This window comes from Lissotriton vulgaris, unplaced genomic scaffold, assembly GCF_964263255.1.
Source record: "Lissotriton vulgaris unplaced genomic scaffold, aLisVul1.2 SCAFFOLD_1988, whole genome shotgun sequence".
Taxonomy (NCBI): Eukaryota; Metazoa; Chordata; class Amphibia; order Caudata; family Salamandridae; genus Lissotriton; species Lissotriton vulgaris.
In genome coordinates, this window is record NW_028255791.1 from 2421 (window position 1) to 21415 (window position 18995).

At 41.9% G+C, this 18995-nt stretch overlaps 1 protein-coding gene across 1 annotated transcript in view; it reads right to left on the minus strand.

The window, feature by feature from the left end:
- Positions 1-720: 720 nt before the first annotated feature.
- Positions 721-18995, minus strand: part of LOC147658894 (glomulin-like) — a gene marked incomplete at its 3' end in the record, with an annotated part of 250879 nt that continues 232604 nt past the window's right edge. The window contains exon 9 of the mRNA XM_086952048.1: positions 721-908. Within this exon, the coding sequence (XP_086808174.1) occupies positions 721-908 (188 nt within the window). The remainder of the gene's footprint in view (positions 909-18995) is intronic.

Here is an 18995-nt window from a genome sequence, read left to right on the forward strand (position 1 = left end):
CAGCGCTACAGTAGAAGTGCGCTATATAAATACAAACACATTTACATTTATGTTGAAAGTCTTGGGATTGCCACCCGTGACGACCTCTGCTTGTTCACAGTGAGCCCCTAGAAGACGAGGAAAGAGATGGTTTTAGAACTATATTATAGTGATTGATGGCAATAAAATGTCTTCTGAATGCCATAAAGGGATTTTTCATCTCTGCTTGTGAACTTTAAGGACTCTTCTGAAGGTTGAGCCACCTGAAGGAGCTGATGATTAAGACGAGTATGAGGTGGCATTAATTTGTCCTGAGGGCTACTTTAAGTCAACTATTAACATTACACTTGATACCATTTTATTAAATTATCTTTTTCAGAGACAGGGAGAAGAAGAGTCTTTTGGAGAATGTTTGACAACTTTGAGGAGTCTATCTGTGACATGTTTTTGAGACAGACATAATGGAATGTTACACAAGCCAATCACTCAGCATAATTTATGAATGACTTTTATGTGTTTATGTTATCAAGTTTGCATTAAATGTATTACCCTTGATGTTTTACATACAATGTTCATGAGCAATTGTATTTTGAATTGTTTATTTGAATGCTCTGTTGCATAATTATGGTATGAATCTACCCAATATAATTACTGAAATTAAATGATTAAAAACAAATATATTATTTAAATTTTTCTTAGGATATAACAATGCAAAAGGTTAAAACTGAAAAACAGTCTTACCCAAGGACAGTTGGAAAGTGGTCCATACCGATGTGCTGAACAAACAAAATATATGCAAGACAAGCCAGTGACTCAGCTGCATACTTTTCATCTTCTTTAGAAATGTCTCCATCATCCGTCATGTGATTTATTCTTTCATGTTGAAGGAACACCGTGGATAGTGGTTCTCCTACAGATAGTAAAATACCCTAAAAAATAATTTTTACATAATAATATACTTATAGTGATTAAAATACATATGTGAAAATTTAGTTTTACTAGGAAATATTGTAAAAAATTAAAGCAAATTATGCTAGCCTTACTCAACCTATCACATGAAATGAATAACAAAAGTTGCAAATGAATACATTTTAACACAGTTACCATACATATACAGTTATATTTCAGTCAGTCTTTTTAAATAGAAGGCCATTGCTTTATCAAATAATGACAACAGAATGCAGGACAGTAACAAACACTGATTTATATATTTAAAAAATGCATATAATTATTTTCAAAAATATCAATTAAACACTGCACGTGTTTTAACAAATGTATGAAACTGTCAATACTGAATGTAGCTCTCCACATCACTTGCTGCAACAAATAGACTCAACATAAAATATATCAATTTCTTTTTACATTTGACAACATTTCTACAAATAATGAGATAGGATTGTCAGAGATTTGCCTAAAAGGGGTTTATTTCAAACAGCTTTCTGCAGAACAGTCATTAAACATTAAAAAAAAACGTAATGGGATGGGGAGGGGGGCATGGCTGATGGCCATGTTTGGTCGTGCAACTTAGTGTGTATGCGACTTTCTGCAGAGGTTGGTGTATGTGGGCTTGTTGTCTGGTGGTTACAGCATCGTGGCGACAGGAAGTGCCCTTATTATACCCCCTGCATGGCACCCGTTCTTGTATTGATTATTTTTTTTACTTGACAGACATTTCCCACACACATCAACTCCAGAGGGTGATTTCTAATCATTCTCCCGAAGCACTGACCGTTTGCAGATTGGCGGGTGGAGACAGGAGCCCCAGCCATTTAAATGCCTGGTGCTTACTAGCTGACTCCTTCAGTGAGTTTCTCCACGGCACCATTACCGAGTACATTAACTTTAATGACAGCTCAGTCCCTCCTCCGAACGTGCTTTGGGAAACTTTTAAAACGATCACATGAGGGGAGGAGCTGTGAGTGACTGCACCTTCCAGGCATACATTTCTTAATATTTCTCCAATCGTGTGTTAGGTTTATCATTTGACAATATATTGATATAGAGAGTTATGAAATCTAAATACTAAGTAAAGCAGCTTTTTGTCATGTACACTCGTGATTTACTAATTTATAAAAACCTTGCAGTCATTCCAAGTTTAGCAAAGGGTAGCATGTTTTTCAAGCTCATGCCAAGTCACAAAAAATGGAATCAGGAATAAAATGGATTCTACATTACAATACAGATAATGTCAGTGCACATGTAGTCGCGTTGCTGTAGTAAAAGGCATTCCCTCCTTTGCATCGAGCCACTGTGTTTTAATACCCGCACCCTATTATGGACGAGGGTGCTGAGGCAAAGAGGCGCTCAGGAGGCGCACTGACTGTGCACCACAAAGAGGTGGCACACTGTAAGTACATCCCTTGAGGGCAGCCCTTTAAAAATGGGAAACAGAGTCCCATGGGCTCCCCTAGCACCTTCTCCAGGCAGGTGCAATCACTCACTGCACTTGCCTGCAAGCGGATCTCGGGCCCACTTGAAAGTGCAGGTTGGGTGGCACCTGCACTGTGAAAGGTGTAGCAGCTGTTTAAAGCAGCTGCTCCATCTTACACTGATGTGCTAGCCTCAAGGACCGCACAAGTTCGATCTGGGCTGGGGGGCAGAGCCACGACAGTAATAGGGTGTACTGACCCAGTTTCCGCATGGTGCACCAATTTAAAGTTGTTTGAACCAATCTGAACTTATTCGTAGTTGCACTGCAGCAAAAACAGGGGAAGTGGCCCCTACTTAAAACACAGCAGACAGAAAGAGTCTACAGTCCTCCCCTCACATTTTACACGGTCAGTGTTGCCTAAAGCCAAACCTTGATATTACTCATACCAAAGGAGCTAGATCTGCCCTGGACACTCGACTGGCTTCTTTTTCCTGAGCAGAAGCACCAGGCACTTGGAAGACAGCACCGCCATTAGCTTATACTCGCATAATGTGATGAGCAAGAACCTCAAGCCCACACTGCAGAGGCAAGATGTGCAAACAGTGTTTTCATGCAGAGAGGAACTTTGTGTCTAACCCTCTGTTTTCGAGTACAGGATGGCTCACACTCGGCATCAGAGGATTTCACAGATGCTCCTGAATCACAGATCCATATTCAACTTGCGCTTCTCCCAGAATGCATTTAAAACCAAATAAATGTGCACCAAAAAACATCAAATCTCATTCTAAAGCAGGACTTACTAAAATCCTTACATGATGCATTTATTTAATCTCGCTCCCTGGTGCGGACTTTTCTATAGGGGCAATCTGGCAGTGATAGAAGAGTTGGTATGATATCTCAGTATGTGGGGTAATATTCTTGTTGTTTGTGGGCCTGCTTTAGGGTCCGGTAAGCGTTTTATAGAACTATGGTTTTCTACTACAAACCTTACCTGCAACAAGCACAAATGCATACTGTCGCCCACACACCTTTGCAAGACACGTACACTGCTTACCTTCAGAAGCTAACAAGATTTACAAATGTGGGCACTTTCTGGCTATGGGGGACGCTTTTATTTCGCGGCTCATGCCTGCTTCTGTCCCTGTCCGGCCCTGCTCGCTCTCATCATGAAAGAGTGTTCAATGTATTTCAAAGTGACATTTAAAAACCTCATAAATGGAGATTTGCCAGTGTCTGTTGAGAGCGGTTTGCATTATTTCATCAACAAGGAGATGACGCTTGTGAAACAATATGCAGCCTCAAAAATAAAAGTATCGACTTAAGAATGAGGAAACTTTTCTTGATGAACCTAGTTATCAGCCGCAAGAAGGAAAATGTTTATATGCTGAAAAAATGCACGCACTAAAGGGAGGTAGAATCCTCCCAGCTGAAACATGCATGTCTTGTGCCGCTAACGATCACTAGCAACTACAGGCATAGAAGGGGAGAGTCTGGGAGGAGGTGCTGCCTTGGCAGCTGGAAAAAAATATTAAGAAAAGAATTGACAATGCAAATTGTTCTGACATATGAATGAAAGTGCCTCTTGTGTCACTGATAGTGTTAGGCACTCAATAAGTCACCATAGATGTATTCTGTCACTCATTTTTGCACTCATGCAACCATTCATGGACTCATTCTTGCATTCACCCTGTGACACAATCGCAACAAAACCCACAAAACTCTACAAAATATACACAACAAATTTAAAGAATACAAGTAGAAAAAGAAAACCTGCTGCCATCTAAACACGGTTGGCATATGCTTGCAATAATGAAAGAAAAAATATCAGCGGGTGTGTATGTTTCAGAGGCACTGTAAATAGTCTATCATTTTTTTTAAAGTTCCAGCATGGCCTCCAATTTAGAACCCAAGTGTTAGCCATCTTGGAATGTTAAAACAATAAAACACTTTAGACACCAGCATGCAACGTGAGATGCAGCTCAATGCAGGTTATATGAGCAGCAAGCAAGAGATCCGTAGCACTGACTGGAGAGTTGTTTACCATCTTAAGGAAAAATAAAGTAAAAAGTTCAGAAGCAAAAACTTGAAAGGGCAACAATAAAAGGAGAAAATTTAAAATTGCAGTACTGGTCTAATGGCCCTCACAGTATAACACACTAATTTTCAATTGGATGAACATATGTGATCAGAAAATGCAGCCATTCACAAGGCAAGAGAGCCAACGACTGATAAGGACTGAACCATTACACCATACAGTATGCTGTCAAGGATGGAAGCAGACTGAATGACATTCAGACTGACCAATGGCAGGACAGAGCTGACCCAAAGGCCTTCTATGTGCCTATAAATATAAATGTAAGGATTTTATTTGTTACAAGATCGTGGCAAACAGCTCTGAAGACTAAGAAGAGATTCAAGCAAAAATTATTACAGTGTAAATCTTCTCCCCTAAGGTTTGTCAGAGGCAGTTAATAACACCAAATTCCTTCCCTACAAATACAACGTGTGAGGTTTCATTTACCAAAATACCTATCTGTAGGATTTAAAACAGCAACAATAATCCACCTTTAAATGCCTATTGACTTTAACATTATAATTTGTACAGTCAATACGCCTGCCCTACTGTGTTTATCATAACTTTTTATACGCAACAGATCACATCTTTAGCATCGGAAATGTTTTTCAACTAAACCAATTTAGGCCTTGGCTAGTATCATTGGCTTGTCACCATAACCAAATTAGACCTTCTAATATGGTAAAAAGCCTTCGTTCAAGGCCATCATCAGGTATACCATAATAAAATTACAAATATGTACCAAATGCAGTTGTCAAACCAATAAAAAATCCCTACCATTAGAGCCTAATAAGGATTACAGAGGCAAATAATCTATGCCCATGTTTTGTTTGGGTGGGTCATCAACACCAAAACCCTTGCCTACTAAGGTAATCTGTGAGAATCTATGTAACAAAATACCTGCCTCAAGGCTTTAGCAGTGTGAGAACAATACACACTTAAAAGCCTTTGCCCTTAATACATGCCCCTCACACTAAGTGAAAAGGAAAAACAAGGGAACCCTACTCACTGAGGAACCAGGGTGCGTACTTTATATAGGAAACAATGGTTCCAGTTGAGCAATATATGTAGGTCATTTATTAGTACAAAACATATTATCAATAACAATTTGAGGGTTCAAAGGGGATATTCGAGAGAGAGAGACACAGCTCATGACACCAAGGTTCATATTGTAGTTTGTAATTTGTATTGTTTTCAATTGAAATAAATCACATATATTACACACAATGTTTAACAGTGCGAAGTGTCCCAAGTGTATTATAAGCACCAAAAAACAAAACAACAGTTAAGTGACATCAAGTGAGATATATACAAGGTTTCTACAGAATGTATTTTTCAAGGAAAACGACCATTAGAGCGATAAATGTAACAGAATGTTTCAGCGACTATAAACATTCATAGACACTGTTTGTATGGTTCGTTTCCATAGAGCGTCGAAGGCGTTTCGACCCGGAAGAGGATAGGGGTCTCGTCGGGACCAGGGGAATGGGGGACATCTGAAAGCTGAAAACAAAAGTGTTAGGACTTGACCATTATGTATTAGAAGAATTAGTAAAGGACCACTAGAGGAGCGTAATTATCTAAATCATGTCTGCTCCAACACTGGGTGAATTGTGCCAACCCTGTGTGAATAACCTTAGAGTAAAATACTCACAGTGAACCCAGCCGGGTTCACTATCATGGCGTTTAAAATGGCGCGGGGGGAGAAAAGAGAAGGAAATCAGATAAGGAACAGGTACGAAAACCTGGTATGCAGTGCCTGGCAAGTGGTAGTACTTACCACTGAAAACAGTGAATGAGCAGTCGATATTAGGCTGAACTGCTCGGTGGCAAGGTACAGAAGGGAAACCCACGGTGGGGCTTGTAAGTATGACCGCTGGCCGCCCGTTAATATTTGTATTCCGCAATTTGATGAAAATACCAAGGACAATGCCTGTGGGAACATAATTGGTGTGCACCAAGTTAGCACTAGATCGGCACGTGATCACCCAAGGCACTGGGACTGAGGGATAGCACAATAGTGTATCTCACCTTAGGCACGGCGCTCAATGGCTGCTTACAGTCTGTCTGGATTGGACTGTAATTCAGGAAATGGGAATCGCGCAGTGGTACAGCGCAAACGAGGAAATACCGTGTAGCGGGGTGTACTTGCGCAGGAAAAACAATGAGAGCGGCATGCTCGATCTTGTTTTGGTGCGGGAGGGGGAGGGAGCACAGATGGAAAGGAAACAATGATGAGCTCGGGACGAGGCCATTACTGAGGCCCGGTAATTCACAGATAATGATCTACTATGTAAATTGTATTGATGTTAAGAACATGTCAAAAAGTACAAACACTGTACACAGCGCATAATTCCAAGCCACAGGTGATACATGATGCTCTAGTGTGGAGCTCCGGACATCAGACCTCGTAAGGATGAGTAATACCACAGTTAGCAGTGCACTATTTCAATTCTGTTTACGTCATCAGCATTTAAAAAAAATCTGCGTATTATTCAAACATTTTGGTAATACGTAATATATTTGTGTGCCGGTGGTAAGAAGGATGTGTACCTAGAAGTGAACAGTCATGTTTGTAACCAAATGTGTGGTACCCCGGCATTGGATATATTACAACATTTGGTTAAGGTAATCCTGAAATGTACGGTCTATTAAATCACGTGCATACAACTTTTGTTATGGCAATTATTCATGGTTAGAGGTCATGAGCCAGAAAGCATGGGGACAAGGGGTACATTGAAAAGATCAAGGACTAGATATGCAAGGTCTGTAGTTATGAATAGGCTCCTAGGTGAGGTGTACAGATCTTATGTGCAATGGATCGCTAACAGGTGTAAATAAAAGGAAAATAGCACATGCATAAACTGCATCCAGTGAAAGAGTCAGTGGTGGGTCCATGGAGGGGGTATAATGTGGCAACTGACTGGTTGGCCACATTAGACATTTCATCCTTATACACAAACATCCCACAATTTGAGAGCATCCAAGTTATAGAACAACTACTAGATACCAGACCTTGACCATTTACTGTTCCCACTTCATTCGTAATTGCATTACTTCGTGTGGCACTACAGACCAACTATTTCGTATCAGGTGGGCAATATACCAACAATGCTCTGGCACCAGCATGGGGGCAGTTTTCGCTCCAAATTTAGCGAATATTTTCATGAATCATGTGGAACACACCTTTGCACTGAACAGCCTGAACCGCCAACACTCCAACATCAAATGTTGGCATAGATACATAGACAATATTATTTTGGTCTGGAGTAGCAGTGAAGACAACTTCAAAGAATTTGTGACCTACTTGAATCAAATTAAAACACATCTGCCCTTCACTGCAACACTACACAAATCCACCATTGATTTTCTAGATCTGAATATTCAACACACAGATGGCAAATTATTTACCTCACTACATAGGAAGCCTACCGAGAGGAACACATTGCTGTCCTACAAAAGTCAACATCCCAGAGCCCTCAGAGATGGTCCGCCTTTTGGCCAGTTCTTGCGTATGCGTCGTAACTGGGCACGAAAGGAGGACTATATGAAAGAAGCTGAATTACTGAAAAACAAACTATTGTTGAGGGGGTATCCCAACAAAATAGTCAAGAGATCACTCAAACGGGCATGGTACTGTCCGGGGGATGAATTAATCATTACCAAACCCAAAAAACAGGTGAACAAAATTGTTTGTGTCACCACTTTTGGTGTACACACCAATAAGATTCGCAGCCTTATTACCAAACACTGGCACATAATCAAGAGTATACATCCTTCCCTGGAAGTCCCCCTATTTGCATACAAAAGGGCCAAGAACATGAAAGATCATCTGGTCAGATCTTCCACAGAGACCTCAAGAGGAAAGGTGGAACATTGGAATCAGCTTTGGGGTCTGTAATGACAGAGGTATGTGTACTGATTGGGTCGGTTATGACCGTTGCCCACCACCATCTCAGTATATGCTGCTGTCATCTGAACACGTATGATGTTCTTCTTTTTCCCGACTTTTACCTCACCTGTTGGTAGGGTCTGCCTATCTATTTTGCCATGCTTTTATGCCTTCTTATATACTGCTTTTACTCTTTTTCAGGCCTAAAGGCCAATGCTCAAGCGATGCCATGTTCTTTTCTGACACCATCTTGCTGAGCCTCTTTAGGTGAAAGGCAATGTTTTAGTTTCAATGTGTTATTCGCTAGCAGTGAACCAGCAAGGACCGGTTCTTATCGGTGGAATGTGCTCTCTTCGCGCCGGAGCCATAACAAACGCTTGGCCAGCTGCTGTTGTGTGCCTGGTACGAGGAGGTACAGGAATTCTATAAGAACAGCAGGCAGGATCTTCTAGAAGCTTGGAGAGAGGGCTACAATCTATATTAGTGAAAGCAGTTCCAAGAAGGGGGGAGTAGGTGAAATGCTGGTCTGATGGTTTTGGCGGTCTGGTGAAACATCACGGTTAAGACGAGCAGTCGTGTTTGTGGAACAGAGAGTCCTGACCCAACCAGATAGAGAGCGCGAATCGGACCCATACTCAGCTTACAGATGCCTAATAATATGGGGAGGTGTTCCATGTATGTCTAATTTTATCTAATTGTACCTTTATTTTCAGGTTCTATGTATATGTATGTGCTAATGTTTAGTTATTTCTTCTTCCTTGTCATTCCGTGATCATGTAATAAAGACCCTTGGAATATGTAATTTGTCCTTACTCTTTGTGAAGGAAGGTCGGGCCCCTTTTTTAGCAAGTGCTCACAGAGGGATGGGTTATTTCCCCTCTAATGGGTAATTGTAGATACGGAAGGGAAATCGGCTCCTAAGCAGGAATGTCTAAATTGTTAGTAGACCAACCCAACATAGTGTAAGAGATATGTACTGATTTTTCACCGGAAGGTGTTGCTCGTGCAGATGCGTGTTGATCGTCGGAAGACGTTGCTGATTCGCACCAGGGTGCGTTGCTCGCGTAGGTACGCGTTGATCATCGGGAGACTTTGTTGATTCGTCGTAAGACGTTGCTCATTCGTCGGGAGACGTTGCTGATTCGTCGGGAGACGTTGCTGATTCGTCGGGAGACGTTGCTGATTCGTCGGAAGACGTTGCTGATTCGTCGTAAGACGTTGCTGATTCGTCATAAGACGTTGCTGAATTTCGTAAGACGTTGCTGATTCTTCGTAAGACGTTGTTGATTCTTCGTAAGACGTTGCTGATTCTTCGTAAGACGTTGCAGATTCGTCGGGAGACGTTGCTGATTCGTCGGGAGACGTTGCTCATTCGTCGGGAGACGTTGCTCATTCGTCGGGAGACGTTGCTATACATACCCTCGGAGCTATGATCTATAGTGTCTTTAGTTGTTAATATTATTTCTTTCTCAGACAGACATTCTAAAAGTGTGGTGTTTTAGGCACTCTGAGAAGGGACTGTGATGAGTAATGACTCCATAGCTTTTCATAACTGGCTATAACACGCGAAAGAAAGAAAAATAGCAGTCATTACATCTTGGCGTCGGACTCACAGGATCGTCGGGTGGAGAGTGTGTTGGGGAAATCGATGATATTTTGGCGTCGTGACAATTATAAAATTGAGGCTGAGTGAATTTCAAAGAAAAGCTAAATTATGTTTTCTAGGAAAACAAAATCTGAGTTTCAATTGCCTTTGGAGATTCCCGGTTGGGAATCAACTCCGTATGGAGTACTGGCTCATGAATGGGCTAATTCGACGGGTTTGAGTGAAAACTGGAATTTGTGTTTGCTTGAAGCTGAACCGGCTCAGCTGGTGTCATGTTTACAGAAAGTGCCGGTAGTGAAGGGAGAAGAGCTTCCTATATTAGGATGAAGGGGATGGATTTTACTAAACGCTTACAGATTAGTACATGAAAAATATGTGAAATTACAGCGTGAGTGTAAAGAATTTGAAAAAGAATATGTGGAAGTAAAGAATGCTAACATGCTGTTAAGATGTCAGAACAAACTATTTGCAGACAAGTTAGAAACTTACTAGACTGTAGCAGAAAGAGCTGCGGTACGCATTGCTAAATATAAATACAGACATAGGCGAGGCAGAGTTAACAGCAGAAAGGTGTGTGTAGTTATTGTGAAGGCAGGGCTTGATTGGGATCCTGAAAAGTGGGATGGAAATATCTGGGACTCTTCAGAGTTTTCAGGATCAGGTGAAGAGGAAAATAACAGAGCAGAGCCTGTCAAAGCAAGTGCAGGCGCAACCGATACAAGTTGCAGGCTGGTCCTGGTCATTCCCTAGGGGTGGCTCTTGACAGCTTGGAGGACTTTACGCAACAAGAAATTAATGACATCCTAGACTGATTTTGGCAGAAGTCTCGCGAGAGTATACTTACCTGGATGGTCCGAATTATTGATTTGGGTGCCGCAGGCATAATGTTAGATCGTGGAGATGCAGTAAAATTCTGCACGTTGAGTACAGACCCGACTGTTCAGGAACATTTTAGACGTTACGAAGACGAGGAGCAAGTTAGTCTGTTGCAACTGGCCGTGGCTGGTTGTAGTCATAAATATCCTACTGAATCAGACTGGCCAGCAAATGAGAAACCATGGTATACATTGAGAGATGCGACACAGAGATTAAAGGAAGAGGTGATGAAAACCTCTATATTTCTTGGGGTTGCACACAGATTAATGGAAGGATTGCTTAATACTTCTATTCGAAATAAGATCATTCGTACCGCTCCTCCTGCTTACAATCAGGTAATGATGACACTGTTAATAAATCAGACAGATAACACACTAGCTGAGGTAATTGAAGCAGTTTGTGAGTTGGGCGAACTAGGAGAATGGATGAAAACAGAAAGACCATCTAGATCGGAAAACCGTACAGATAACAATCGATCAAGCAGACAAGATATGTTTTTTGCCTTCATTAAGGACGGGGTGAATGCAGCCGAGATTGATGGTGTACCTACTGCTAAATTGTGGTATATGTTCCAAAAGCGAGGTTTAGATAAGAAGGAAGGGAGCAGAAAGTTAATAAACAGGACCATGACCGAAGAGATTCAGGTGGAAGCAGTGACGAGGGTTACCAAAGAGGAAGGAGAGACGAGTCTTTGAATTATCGAAATAGACGGGAGAGGGAAGAATCTCCTAGATTCAGATCATTTCAAGAAAGAGAAAGAGAGAGAGAGGAGAGTATGTTGGCCCCAGAGATAAAAACGAAAGAGGTAGATCCTCAGTGTTCAGAATAAGAGATGGAACGAGAAAAATCTCTCGATCGGAGATCGCAATCTTGCAGGGGTGGAAGGAATTCATTTTATGAGGAAAAAGTGTATGATCAAGATGTACTACCTAAACGATATGAGAATCTTTATCGTGATCTGTCTGGGGCATCTGACAAAGGTAAGACTGATTAGGAAATAGGTCAAGCTCCAGTACATATTTGGGCTCGTAAAGATTAAAGACCATATGTAGATATAGAAATTTTTTGGAGGCATCGTAATGTGGAGCGGGCCCGAGCATTAGTAGATACAGGAGCGGAGGCAACTTTGATATATGGAAATCCCAAGAAATTTAAAGGACAGTATTTTACAATCACCGGATTGGGTGGTAAAGAGACCCCAGCAGTGCAAACAAACCTCCAGCTGAGAATAGGGAAAATACCAAAAAGAGAATATAGCATGTTAGTGGTGCCCCTTTCTGAATACAAAATTGGAATTGACATTTTAAAAGGAATGATTTTACATTTGAATGATGGTTATTATCAGTTTGGATTAAGGAATTATATTTCAACTAAACCCGTGAGAGTAGGACGTTTAACAATTCCTCCTGTGAAATTGCCCCAAGCGGCTAAAGTTATTTCAATGAAACAGTATCGAATCCCAGGTGGTCATGATGAAATCAGTGCTACAATTCAAGACTTGATGGACGCAGGGGTTGTAATTCCGATTACTTCTGCTTGGAACAATCCAGTATGGCCCGTGTGCAAGAGTGATAATTCTTGGCGTATGACAGTTGATTACCGTGAGCTAAACAAGCATACAACTTCTTTAAGTGTTGCTGTACCAGACACTGTTACTTTAATAGAGAGAATCCAAAAACATCCAGGAACATGGTACGTAACTATTAACATTGCTAATGCTTTCTTTTCCATTCCTATTGCTCCCGAATGTCAGGAACAATTTAGTTTTACATGGAATGGCAGACAAATGACATTTCGGAGTGTGCCCCAGGGCTATTTACATAGTCCAACGATTTGTCACCGGCTGGTGGCAGAGCACTTGGATGAAGTGCCATTGAGTTCAGGAGTACAAATCTGTCATTATATCAATGACATTATGATTCAAGGTGAGACACAAGAACAAGTTCAACGTCAGCTAGATCAGATTGTAACTCATTTGCAGAGTAGAGGATGGGAGATTAATCCTGACAAATTGCAAGGTCCAGCGCAGAATGTAAAATTCTTAGGTATTCAATGGCATGAGGGAAATCGAGAAGTGATTCCACAAGTGAGACAAAAAATTAAAGAGTTTGCAGTACCACGGAATAAGAAAGACGCAGAAGTTCATTGGTTTGTTTTGGATTTTGGAGACAACATATTCCTCATTTGAATCAGATTTTGGCCCCTTTGTATAAGCTTACGCGCAAAAAGAATGTGTTTGAATGGGGTGAGGCGCAGCAAACTGCATTTGAGTTGGCGAAAGAAGTGATTCAACATGCTTTATTTCTGTGGCCGGTGCGCGATGGTGCCGTTTATTTGAACGTAACTGTACAGGGTTCATATGCAAATTGGAGTTTGTGGCAAAAACAGGGCAGAACGAAAGTGCCTTTAGGATTCTGGACTAAGAAATGACCTGATGCTGGTGAGCATTATACACCTTTTGAGAAACAGCTACTTGCATGTTATTCGGCTCTGGTGGATACAGAACAGCTAACGCTGGGGCACAATGTGATTCTAAGACCTGAAATTCCTATCATGCAGTGGGTGGTAAGCTCCCCTAAGACTCATAGAATTGGACATGCACAAGAAGCTAGTATAATCAAGTGGAAGTGGTATATTCAGGATAGGGCTTGTGTGGGTCCCACGGGAACTGCGATGTTGCATGAGCAGGTGGCGCAGGCGCCAATTGAAGAGACAGACAGTGTTTGCTTTGTACCTATAGTGTAGGAATCCCCTGTGCAGTGGGGTAAGCTGTTCAGTGGAATGTATGACGCTTCTTAGCATGCCATTAGTACGCATGCTTTAACTGCGATGTTTTTACTTCGCAACTACCTTTACTCCGCATTATTTTAATTAGCATACCATTACTACACAAAAGCATTTAGAATATAGAAATGTGCCTTTACTTCGCGATTAATGACTTCGCATACCACTACTACGCAATTATGTACCATTCAAAATATCTTTTTTATTAAAGTTACCTAAACCATGAGACAGGATTTAAGGGAAATAGGGGTTGTGGGTGGGGGATTAATTTTATAACTAATCACCAAAACACTTATCATTAAAAAAAATACATTTAATAAATAACTTAACACTACGCAAAATACTAAAAGCAAATACTATACCCTACACACCGCTAACTTCTCAACACTACTCTAATCCCTTCAACACTACATAGCATTACACTACCCTGTGCCACATTCCTGCACCTACACACAAACACTTCCCTATGCGTCGCCCTCACACTACCCTAAAGCCTAAAACACTACCCCTACCCTACACACACACTACAACACTACCCTAAACCCTAAAACACTACCCCCCTACACTACACACACTACATCACTACCCTAAACCCTAAAACACTACCCCCTACACTAAACATACACTACAACACTACCCTAAACCCTAAAACACTACCCTACACTACACATACACTACAACTTTACCCTAAAACACTTACCTACACTACACCACCCTAAACCCTAAAACACTACACCAGCACAACCCCTACACTACAAAAACACAACACTACCCTAAACCCTAACACTACTCCCAGCTCAGCCCCCTAGACTACAAAATCACAACACTACCCTGCACCCTAACACTACTCCTAGCACGACCCCCTGCACTACAAAAACACACTAGATCGCCCTTACCTCACTCTCCTCGTGATTCCTCTCTCCTCCTGGAACATTCCTCACGTCGTCTCCGATGGGCGTTGCACGTCGTTGTGAGGAAACAACCTCAGTTTTCTTACAACGACGTGGATCGTTTTCTAAGTAAGCATACCATTACTTCGTATGCGTAGTAACAACGCTTGTGATGTAACAACGTGAGTACTAATGGTACGCGTTGTAACATTGCAAGCGTAGTAACGCATGTGAAGTAAAGGTATGCGCAATTTCAGCCGTGCAGTAAAGACTGTTTACCGTTCAGTGATCTCTCCGTGGAGGATAGAATGCATGTATGGTTTACGGATGGTTCAGCGAGGTACATAGGTGCAAAGAGACATTGGAAAACAGTCTCGTACAACCCTGTCACGAAAAAATTGTTGAGTACTACCGGTAAATCATGAATCGTAAATCCTACGTTCTTATATAGCGCCTTTCACCGTAAGGTCTCCCGGCGCTTGCTTTGGGAACCCGTCCTGGCTTTTCCCTGCGAGATAACCCCTACTGGGCATCCCCAAGGTGAAAGCCAGGCATCCCATCGCGGTGGGGACGTAGTGGAGATTAAGCAAGCTATTGCCCAGAGTTGCAGAGTGTTAACCCATGATTCGAGTAGGCACCAAGGCGAGAATTATCAAGTCAGTGGACATTTTGAGCTCAAGACCCTGCCTCGTCGGGGATTGAACCCTGATCCCGGGTCTTACCTCTGCGTCCGGGTCTGCCTCCTCTAACCGGTGAGCCACACTTCTCCACCGGTGAAGGAAAGAGTAGCCAATTTGCAGAATTATATGCTGTTTACCAAGCTTTGAAACAAGAACTGCAAGGAACTGGTCACCTTTATACTGATTCTTGGTTGATTGCAAATGGTTTGGCAGTGTGGCTCCCTACATGGTATAATCATGATTGGAGAATTAATTCAAAGGAATTGTGGGGTAAGGAGTTGTGGAAAGAAATCTGGAGTTTGTAGTCCCAAAGTACCGTTACAGTCTTTCATGTTGATGCTCATACTTCCATTGATAGACTTTTTAATGTGATTACAGATGAAAAATCAAAAATCTTTGAGGCGGAGGTGGACATGCATGATTCCGATAGAAGTGTGGCTCAATGATTAGAGCGGCAGACCCTGATGCAGAAGTCTAGCCCGGGACCAGGGTTCAATTCCCCGCCTCGGCGAGTCTTGGGCTCAAAATTCCACAGACCTGATAATTCTCACCTTGTGCCTATTCCAATCATGGAGTCCCACTCTGCAAATCTGGGCAATAGCTTGCTTAATCTCCACAAGGGCCCCCACAACGCTAAGGATGTCTGGCCTCCGCCTTGGGGGTGCCCAGGAGTGGACGCCTCACAGGGAAAGCCAGGATGGGTTCCACAGCGGTATTCGTACAAGCGCCTTGAGATCCTTGCGGGTGAGTAGTGCGCTATACAAGTATCATTTTACATTTACATATCATGGGATTGGCAAGGTGTGTACACCAAAAAGCAGGACACTTTGAAGAATAAATTACTAGCAGGTGGGCTGTAGATAGAGGAATATGCATTCCATTAGATGTTATCAAAACTGTCATTTTGCAATGTCCCATTTGTCAGCATTCTCGACAGCGAGAAGTTCCCCAAATAGGTAGAGGTCAGTTACACCGAGGTAAGCCACCTGCACAGATTTGGCAAATAGAATATGTAGGTCCTTTACCTATGAGTAAGAATTGTCAATACATATGTACAGTTGTAGATACCTTTTCAGGTTACTTACTGGCTGCCCCTTACAAACCTGCTACTCAAATGAATATGAATAAAACTCTAGATTTACTTATATTGTACTACGGCAATCCATTACATATTCAATCTGACAAAGGTTCACATTTTAAAGGTAGATTGATGCAAGAGTACTGTCCTCAACATAATATTGAATGGATTTTTCACATACCCTATTACCCACAAGCTGCAGGTTTGATTGAGAGAATGAATGGTCTCCTGAAAGTACAATTACGAAATTTGTCTGATGATTCTCTGCGTAACTGGAGAGACCATTTGAATGATGCACTGTTGATTTTAAATAATCGTCCCCTTTCTAATTCTGATACACCTTTAATGAGAATGTTGCCCCCTTCTGTGAATGTTGAACACCATACAGCTGAAGGTACTGTTGTTTATTTGGAAATCACTCCTGGTGCTTTCGCACCACACAGAGGTACTCCTGGTTCTGCTGTATTGGATTTACATGCTTTGAAACCTGTTTTACTGAAATGTAATGATATTACCATCATTGAGACTGGACTGGGCATCCAGATACCACATGAATATCTTGGACTAATCACCCCCGCTCTGGATTGGCACTTAAGGGCATCCAGGTGCTGGGTGGTGTAATCAACAGTGATTACCAAGGAGAAATTAAAGTCATCCTCTTAAACAGTGGTGACACAGATTTGCCGATTCGATCTGCAGATCGCATTGCTCAATTGGTCATTATGCCTGTTTTCAGTGGTGCGTTAAAGAAAGGGACTGCCCCTACTTTGTTGACTATACGTGGAGATGGAGGTTTTGGCTCGACTGATAAAAACCCTGGAGCCAGAGTATGGATTCAGTCACCTAATCAACCCCCTGAACAGGCTGAAATTATTGCTACTGGAAAAGACAACACCATTCTAGTGATGAGACCTGGGCAAGAAAAATGGGACACGGTCCCAGCTGATAAATGTTATCTTCGAGCATGAATAATGCCTTTTTCTGATCCCTTCTCCTTTAGATCATTGTATGGATTGCTGTTGCTGGATGTGTCGTCGCTGGACTCCTTTCGGCCTGGTACACCGGGGGCCTGGGAGAGCTGTGGAATTTCCAGACTGAACTGATCATCAGAGGACGCAGCACCATGTCAGCGCTGGATACTAACATGAACATCTGGACCTTTCTGGCACGTCGGTTAACAAATTCTTCTGCTTTCTGCATGTCATCGATGAGGTCTGTTTCTGACCTCCTGTCAACCTGCTTTGTATCAGTCCCTACTCTGAGGGCTGTTCTATTTCACTTTTTTAACATCACAGAGACTAATCCTGACTTCATTTTCAGTGATTATTGTGCTTCGTGCCAAATACTAACTGAACTGGACTCTCCGCTAACTTTTGCTATCTCCACTTACAACGTTTCTGAAGGAGATACTTGTTATAACTTTACCTGTGATCCCAAACTCATTGGAAAATGTATGCAGACCAAAATGGAGAACGTTTCGACTTTTACCCAACATGTGAAAACGTTATGTTTCAGTCGTACACCTGATATGTGCTTTTCAGTCCGTAATTCTATGAAGTGTAAACGTATCGTCTTGACTCCCAGTCATTATTATAATGTGTTACTGCCCCCTGGATGGCTCTTTTCAAGTGGTAACATATCTAGATCTTATATTCCTGCAAATAATTCTGATGGCCCATGTGCTTTATCCGGATTGAGTATACCAATATTTTCATCGACTCCCCCCCATACATTCTCGGACTGTATGTGAAGCACCCCCATTGACTGAAACATGTGACTCTGATCTTCATCTCCTGTCCAAAACAGAATATATTCGTTTAGCTGCCTCACTTATAGGTATCCCTGGACTATCAATCTACAATTCCCGAGATATTAGCAAATTAGCCTGTTTAATGGTTAAGTCACTTAACCACACTTCAACAGTTTTATCTGAATTTCTATTAGATGCGCAGGGTGAGCATCGTGCCATTCTGCAAAATAGAGCTGCTATTGACTATCTACTTCTAAAGCACGATCATGAATGTTCTGATTTTGAAGGGCTTTGTTGCTTTAACCTTTCCGATCATTCTAAGTCCATCCAACGTCATATTAATGAATTGCATGATTTATCCTGAGAAATATGACAAAATTTAGATCAAGGGTGGTTTGATTGGCTCTTTGGGTGGTTGCCAAATTTGCATTTGCTTCGACCGATTTGGGGTATTATATTTCTAGTAATTTGTTTCCTTATTATCATTTGTTGTTTTATCTAATGCATCCCATCTCTTTTGATTATGTATCGTTCACGTGTTATGTCAAGGTCTGTTAGTTATGTTTCCTACTATTCTGTCACTGATTTGCGTCCTACCTGATTTCCTTATACGTTCGATCGTGTTGTGCAATGGTCATGGGTGGAATGTAATGACAGAGGTAAACTGCAGAACAAGCACTAGTCATCCCACGAATTGAATACGGCAGCACCGCCCTCTGCGGACTCCCCCTAACTACAACTGCACCACTAAAAGCTTCTCTAAATGCTGCAGCGAGACTCATCACTGGGTCAAAAAAGTACTCCCACATTACCCCTGACTTGAAATCCCTGAACTGGCTGCCTTTTGAAGCCAGAATACATCTGAAAATCGCCTGCATGACACACAAGGCGGTACACCTAAACTCACCCGGCTACCTCGCTCAGAAGTTGACAATCTCTGGGGGAAGTAGAAACACGAGAGGCACAAACAATCTCCTGCTGAAACCTCGAAGATTCCGGAAGGAAAAAACATACA